Below are 7,922 nucleotides of genomic sequence, written 5' to 3'. Positions count from 1 at the left end.
AGGTTTCTGGAAATTTCCTCTACCTATTGATCTGTCCTATTATTACTGGTTGTTTATTGAACTGTTTACCAGAACCAGGCACTGACAAGATACCAGAGACACTGGAGACACTTCCCAATAAGAGCCCTACAGTCCAGAAGAGGACTCTTAAGCACAGGGGGAAAGACAGCAAACCCTTAAATAAATCATTGGCAGATTCAAGAACACAATGGACGGACCGGTATGGTCAGGTTTGGCTTCACCAGGAAGACTTTCGAGCGCAGATGGGTGCTAGGCTTCCTTGAGCTTCCTTATTCCCCAGGGAAAGGTGGGTGCGCTACTGGCCCATTCCCACAGCCCCATGATGCAGGACAACCGGACACAACAGGGAGTTGAGTCAAAGAGGAACTCAGTTTATACTGTGAGCATTTGCTTATAAAGGGTAAGCGACATCCTGTGATGTAAGGGTACCTCCAGCCAATGAGAGGCAGCTAAACCCTCCCCCTGGCTGGAGGGGCCTTTATGTAGTTTTTGCTGTCTTATCCCCACTCAAACTTTGAGCCAGTCTTTTCTCTGTTCTACAGGCCTCGAGGTACAGGCCCTGAGATCATTTTGGCCCAACAATAGGGAGGAGGAGAAGAGCAAAGGCCCAGGGTTGGAAAAGAGGATGTGTAAGTGGCCAGAGGGAAAGTGGAGCTGTTCAAGATCGTGGAGAGGCCAGCAGAGGTCAGAGCCTGCTGTGTGTTGACGCTGAGTTAAGGAAAACTGGACCTAGTGGTACAGGCATGGGATGCTCGGACAGAAAGATCAAGAGTTCAAGGTTAAGGGTTAGAGAGATAGATGGCTCAGTGGTTAAGAGCACTTACTAGCCGGGCAGTGATGCACGTCTTTAAACCCAGCACTCGGGAAGCAGAGGCAGATGAGGGAGAGAGAGAGAGAAAGACAGAGACAGAGAGACAGAGAGGGGAGGAGGGAGAGAGAGAGAGAACAGAAAAAGAGATAGCGTACCATGCCTGCTCTACACGCTACAGTACGCGAGTTGTTCAAGGACCTGAAGATTGAAACACACACACACACACACACATACACACACACACACACACACACAAAGACACGGGTAACGCCAAGAATGTCCACTTTGTTGTGTTCCAGAACAACTTATATAGGGGCTCTTGACTAATGTCCACGTCCTAACTCTCAGCTGCAAGCCCACCAGAAACCACTCCCCTGCCATCAGGAACTCCTGAGGGTCTCGTGCTCAGAACAGCTGCAGAACAAGTTGTTTGCTCAGAGCAGCTGCAAGCGTAGGAAAACAAGGTGTTTACTCCAGCAGGCAGGGGGTCACAGTCACAGGAAATTCAGGGTCTGGGGGTCCACAGTCCCCAACGAGAGAGAGAGAGAGAGAGAGAGAGAGAGCGCAATGAGTGCTGGGAAGAGGCAAGAGCTGCTCAGGGCTGGGGGCTTTGGGGCTTCTGACTGACCTGAGAGGAAGAGGATTAAAACTCTGGGGGCGGGGGGTGGACAGAAAACAAGCAAGCTCACCCTTCAAAACCTGGACACATGGCATCCCAGGGACCCAGAGGCAGTTGCAGATATAATCATCGCTGTAGAGGAAATTACAGCAAATGAAAAAAAAAAAAAAGCCCCGAAGATGGGCACCTGTCCTGATTTTCAAAAAAGATGGAAAGATAATTTCTGAAACCCACGGAACTGCTTGAGTGAAATGCTCGCCTCTTAGTATGCCAGAGAAAATTACTGAACGCAGAGTGAACATTTGAGAGACGAGAAAGCCAGAGCACAGCTTCGGTGTTATGCAGAGGAAGCCATTCTGCACGTCTACCAAAGTCTGCGTGTGTTCACTTAGACACTGCAAACTAAATAAATGAAGTCAAAGGTGTACTTGCAGTGGCATCGTTAGAGAAGGCACTTATGAGCCGGGGGCTGGGCTAATGGCACAAGAAGCCGTGAGTTCAGTCCCTGACACGGGGAGCTGGGGAGACAGACTGTGCTTATGATTCTATTTATTGACATGGAAATGTATTCATCGTCTTCTGTGGACTGATCGTTAAGTGATTTTATATTGTGAACACAGTAGAGTATTAGAAAGCTGAGTTTAGAATACATGCAGAATAATCCCCTTATGCAAAGTTACATAGTTTTATTATCTCTATCTAGCTATTAATGAAATTCATATACAGGAGTCACTACCATCTTCTTTGGATTCCCTGGCCTCCTGTAAGACAAGGATTTAGGAATAGGGAGTTCATTTGGGAGTTACCTCAGGGAAGCAGAGATGAGGCATGAGGGAGAGAGAGCAAAAAGAAGAGGAGCTGGGGGCATAGGCCAGTTGGTAGTGTGCTTGGCTAGCATGAGGGACGCTCTGGGTTCTATCCTTCAGCAACTCCTTAACTAGACTTTGCTAGTGAATACCTGTAATCCCAGCATTTGGAAGGCAGAGGCTACCTAGCAAGTTCAAGGCCAGCCTGGGCTAAATGAGACTAGGCTCTAGTTGCTGCTTGCCTCTCTCTACTGGTTGAAGGTTATTCCACTCCATAAGTTCTGGGTTGTTCCTGCTATGGCTTCAAAAAACAAAGCAGAGAGACCCTAGGTGCAGGCAGGATGGGGCACCGGCAAGTTGAGGAACCCATTGCCCCGGCTGACATCTCTGGGCTAAGGGACTACGGTGTAGCACAATTAAACACATTGTTCCAGCAGGTGTATCCCAGGGTGTTCCTGTTCAGACTTTCCCTCTGTCTTTTGTGGTGCTTGGAACCATGCACGTCTTTTAAGAACTATAAACAGAATGATGAGAATAAGAAGAATACTTTTGGAGCTGGGGCTGGGGCTGGGGCTGGGGCTCAGCAATCAAGCTCTTGCCTGGCATGCCTCGGACTCAAGGTTTGAGCTCCAGCTCAGGAAAACAAACACAAATTTCCGGGGAGAGGGGGGCCAGAAAAAGAAAATGAAAATAATCCAATGTTCATTAGGAGCCGATGTAAGAGCAAATCACACCAAATTTCCTGTCTCGGGAGGTAAACAGACGGATTATGGCAGTGTTGCATGAACTTCATGGAACACTCAGCACTGACAAGAGAAGTAGAGGGCTGACAGCAAGGGGTGTCATTAAAGTCTTGGCAGCAGCCCCTGGTGCCTGAGAGGGGATAGAAGAGGCATGCTCTGCACATCTGTAGCTAGGAGCCCAAACAGCCGTAAGAAGACAGGCTCAGGATTTAAGGCTGGAACCCGGAGAAATGGCTTAGTTGGTAAGAGGCTTATGGCACAAGCCCGACCACTCCAGTTCAGACCCTCATCACCCACATAAAAGCCAGGGGCAGAGGCGTGTGTCTATCGTCTCAGCCCCAGGAGGAGGGAGGAGGGTGGGCAGGGAGAAGCAGAGGCCGCGCGCTTGCTGTCCAGATCTGAAATGGCAAACTCTAGGTTCGGTGCGAGACCTGGCTGTGAAAACGAGGTGGAAGTCAGGTGTGGTGGTGCATGCCTTTAATCACAGCACTCAGGAGATGGAACAAGCAGATCTCTATGAGGTCCGTGAGTCCGAGCCTGATCTACACGGCAAGGCCCAAAGCCTGCACGTCACATGTTGGAGGGGGCTTCTTGTTTGTCCCAGCCACCCAAAACCAAAATAATCACACAGAAACCATATTATTTAGATCACTGCTTGGCCCATTAGCCCATTAGTTCTAGCTTCTTATTGGCTAACTCTTACATATTAATTTAACCCATTTCTATTAATCTGTGTATCGTCATGTGGTTGTGGCTTACTGGCTAAAGTTCTGGCATCTGTCTATGGTAGGGCTACATGGCTTCTCTCTGACTCCACCTCCTTTCTCTCAGCATTCAGCTTAGTTTTCCCTGCCTATCTCTGTTCCCCTATACGTCTGCTATAGGCCCAAAGCAATTTCTTTATTTATCAGTGATAATCACAGCATACAGAGGGGGCTCCCACATTAGTCACAGCTTTACGTGGAGGTCAGGGGACAATGAGGACAACTTTGTAGAATCAGTTCTCATCGTACACTTTTTTTTTTTTTTTAAAGACAGGGTCTCTCTATGGAGCCCTGGCTGTTCTAGAACTTGTTGTGTAGACCAGGATGGCTTTGAACTCACAGAGATCTGCCTCTCCCCTGCCTCCAAGTGCTAGAATTAAAGGTGTGGACTGCCACACTTGACTTTCCCTGTTCACTTGAACCTGGGTTCTGGAGAGGAACTCAGGTTGCCAGACTCGTGTGCAAAGTGCGTTTTCCTGCAGATCTAGCTTGCACGCCCCACAAGTGGAATTCTTGAGTAGCTAGATCAGAACTGTGACCTGGAGGGGGATGCTGGGGCCTCAGAAGACAGATACTACAATCTGCAGAGCACCTGCATCGTTCCTGGTGCCACTAGAGGGTGCCTGATGAAGGCTGAGGCGGAAGAACACTGCATCCCACCTGGACTTTGATGCAGTGGCTTCCTCCTAGCTGAAAACCTTCACAGCTAGCCCGAGTAGAGACACTGAGCGTGTAGCTCCGGAGGTAGAGTACTCACTAGCATTAGCGAAGCCTGAGTTCAATCCCTAGCACCTGATAAAAACCGGACTTCCTAGCATACACCTGCAGTCCCCAGCTCTGGAAGCAGAAAGACCCAAAGTTCAAGGTCATTCTTGGCTAAGTACAAGCCCACGTGGGCCACGTGAGACTCTGTCAGAGAGAGAGAGAAAGAATATTTTTCTGTTCAGCCAAGTGTGTTGACTCCAAAACCAACCCGACCAATAACTGCAAAGGTTCTAGCTCCGAGAGCCCAGAGGGTCCCAAGTAAGCAGCTGTCTAGTGCCGAGTGAGGGAACAAGGGAACCGAGGTGTGAGCAGGGGAACATGGTTAGTTTCTACTAGTTCTACTTAGATGACACGGACATGAAAGCCACAAGCTCGGTCTAGGCAAAGCCTTTTGCTGCTCTCATTAGCAACCGAAATTGCTCGAAGACTGTAGCACTTCAGATTTAAGGGCTGACAGCTTTTGAAATGCAAATGGCTCAGAGACTCAGTCTGGAGAACTGTCCTGAGTCATTTCCTCATTCAGCAGCAAGTTTATCAAAGTATTTTTTTAAATCTTTCTTTTATTTTATTATTATTATTTGAGACAGAATTTTTCTGTGTAGACCTTGGTTGTCCTGGAACTCACTCTGGAGAACAGGTTGGCCTCAAGTAGAACCACCTGCCTCTGCCTCCCATGTGCTGCGACTAAAGGTGTGTGTGCCACCATATCCTACTGGCTTTTGTTGTTGTTCTTGTTTTAATTAATTATGTGTGTCTATGTGTGGGTATATACATATGAGGCCTGGTAAACCCCCACCCCTGCCATATCAAACAAAAGACAGTGGTGTCAGACACCCCCAGAGCAGCGCCAGCCCCCAACCCCAGGTGAGCGCTGGGAACCTGATTCAGGTTCTTACACCGCTGCCCACTGCTAAGCATCTCTCCAGCTCCATCACAGTCTTTCCTAAACAAGACCCTGCTGAGAAGAGAGAGAGAAGAAACCCCACTGGTGTGACAGGGACACTGAAGCTCTGGGTGCTGACATGTGATAAGGAAGTGTCATGCAGGAGCAGACCCCAAAAGAGCTAGGTTTTCTTCCTTTGCTCCTTAGCTGTGTCCGGAATGGCTTTGCTGCCTCTGACCACTGTCTGCACTTCTTCAGGCAGTGTTGTCTTTTGTTTGCTTTGAATCAAGGTCTCACGTAGCCTAGGCTGCCCTCGAACTCTCTATGCATAGCTGAGGATGATCTTGAACTCTGGATCCTCCTACCTTCACGTCCCCAGTGATGAGATCACAGGTATGTACCACCACGCTTGCCTGGAGACCTGGTTGGTTTCTCAGTAGTTATGGAGTCTGTCCTAGAACTCACTCTCTAGACCAGGTTGGCCTCAAACTCACATAAATCTGCCTGCCTCTGCCTCCTGAGTGCTGGGATTAAAGGTTTGAGCCACCACTGCTCGGCTTGAGTGGTGTTTTAAATGATTCTTGTGGTATTCTTGTTGCGAGACATTCACAGGCTTTCGGAAGTCATGGCTCTCTCCTAATTAGTAGGAGCCCTAATTGGACACTTGAGAGCATTAGAGGTGGCCTAATGGACTCAAAGAGGACGAGACACTATGGAGATGACAGAGCTAGAGTGGAGGCTCTGACTTGAAACATGTCCCCCAGCTTAATTGGTGGGCCATGAATCCTGAGGTCAACCAAGGGCAGATTCACTGTACCACCCTGTATGCTGAGAGCAAGTCCCCTTGTCTTTGAGCTTTGGTTTTCCTGAGACATGAAAAGAATTCTTCCTTCCTGGCCAGAGGTAGTTTGGTACTGCATAAGACACATGTTACAAAATGGCAAGGAGGGGCTGGAGAGATGGTTCAGCAGTTAAGAGCACTGGCTGCTCTTCCAGAGGTCCTGAGTTCAATTCCCAGCAACCACATGGTAGTTTACAACCATCTAAAATGAGATCCGGTGCCCTCTTCTGGCCTGCAGGCAATACATGCAGGCAGAACACTGTATAATAAATAAATAAATAAATAAATAAATAAATAAATAAATGGCAAGGAGATGCACACCTGTAATCCCAGCACTTGGAATGTGGAGGTAGGAAGATCAAGAGCAGCCTAAGTTGTGCAAGACCACCCCTGCCCTGTTTTGAAAGTGCCAGTAACCATGAAGAGAGCAGAAAGCGGAGCCAATGTATGGCAGCTAAAGCAGTACTTGGAGGAAAATTCATTGCCCTTAGAACTAGGTACCAGCATTCATTCAGCATCTCTGTGTTCTAAGTCATACACTAGACAGGTAGTGGTAGCCTCTGAAACCAAATGAGGCACGGCAGCTTCCGCTAAGATGTATTCTGTGTAGAGGAAGGCAACAACTTTCTATGTGTTCACTAGGAAGTGAAATAGGCGGAGCAGTGTGGTACTGAGGGATTGAGCAAGCTGACCCGGAAGAGGCAGCCACCAGAGCCTAGACAGGAAACTAGATAGACAGGAAACTAAGTGTATGTTCAGCCTGACCCAGAGCATCCCAAAGGATGGCATCTCTGTCCCCTTTAAGTCTGTTCCACCTCCACTTACCTTTCTTTTTTACTTATTTTTTTAAATTTATTTTTCTTTTTTTTTGGTTTTTCGAGACAGGGTTTCTCTGTGGCTTTGGAGCCTGTCCTGGAACTAGCTCTGTAGACCAGGCTGGTCTCGAACTCACAGAGATCCGCCTGCCTCTGCCTCCCGAGTGCTGGGATTAAAGGCATGCGCCACCATCGCCCAGCCTCCACTTACCTTTCTTAAAAGATTTTTTTTAGAAAAATTATGTAAATGTCTGCATATATGTGTACCATGTGTGTCATGTATGCGCCTGGTGCCCATGGAAGCCAGAAGAGGATAAGAGATGCCCTAGAACTAGAGTTGCAGATGGTTGTGAATCAATACATGCGTGTTAAAAACTAAACCTAGATCCTCTCCAAAAGGAGCAAGTGCTCTTAACCACTGAGACATGCACCTCTCTAGTTTGGAATCCCTTTCAAGGGGCTGAGGAATACCCTTCATATGTGAGATAAGAGCAATTCAGTTTCCAGGAGAAGCAAAGGACTTGAAGGGACGTGTTTTTGAATACAAGTGTTGATGGGTGAAACAGCAAAGGCACACACACACACACACACACACACACACCAGAGAGCTGCTGAAAAAATGAGAAATAAAAAGACCTGGTATAGCCGGGCAGTGGTGGCGCACACCTTTAATCCCAGCACTCAATAGGCAGAGGTAAGCAGATGTTGGGAGGTCAAGGTCAGCCTGGTCTGCAAAGCTAGTTCCAAGATAGTCAAGGCTACACAAAGAAACCCTGCCTTGAAACAAAGAAAGGAAGGGAGAGAGAGAGAGAGAGAGAGAGAGAGAGAGAGAGAGAGAGAGAAGAATAAGAAGA

General features: G+C 48.0%; 1 protein-coding gene across 1 annotated transcript in view; it reads left to right on the top strand.

Moving 5' to 3' along the window:
* The first annotated feature begins 222 nt into the window (after window positions 1-222).
* Window positions 223-7,922, top strand: part of Npffr1 (neuropeptide FF receptor 1) — a 25,071-nt gene continuing 17,371 nt past the window's right edge. The window contains exons 1-2 of the mRNA XM_050142904.1: window positions 223-307; window positions 564-650. Of these exons, the coding sequence (XP_049998861.1) occupies window positions 223-307; window positions 564-650 (172 nt within the window). The remainder of the gene's footprint in view (window positions 308-563; window positions 651-7,922) is intronic.

The sequence above is a fragment of the Alexandromys fortis genome, unplaced genomic scaffold (genome assembly GCF_014885135.2).
Source record: "Alexandromys fortis isolate MF-2015 unplaced genomic scaffold, M_Fortis_MF-2015_v1.1 scaffold_9, whole genome shotgun sequence".
Lineage (NCBI taxonomy): Eukaryota > Metazoa > Chordata > Mammalia > Rodentia > Cricetidae > Alexandromys > Alexandromys fortis.
This window is presented reverse-complemented; position numbering and strand designations above follow the sequence as displayed.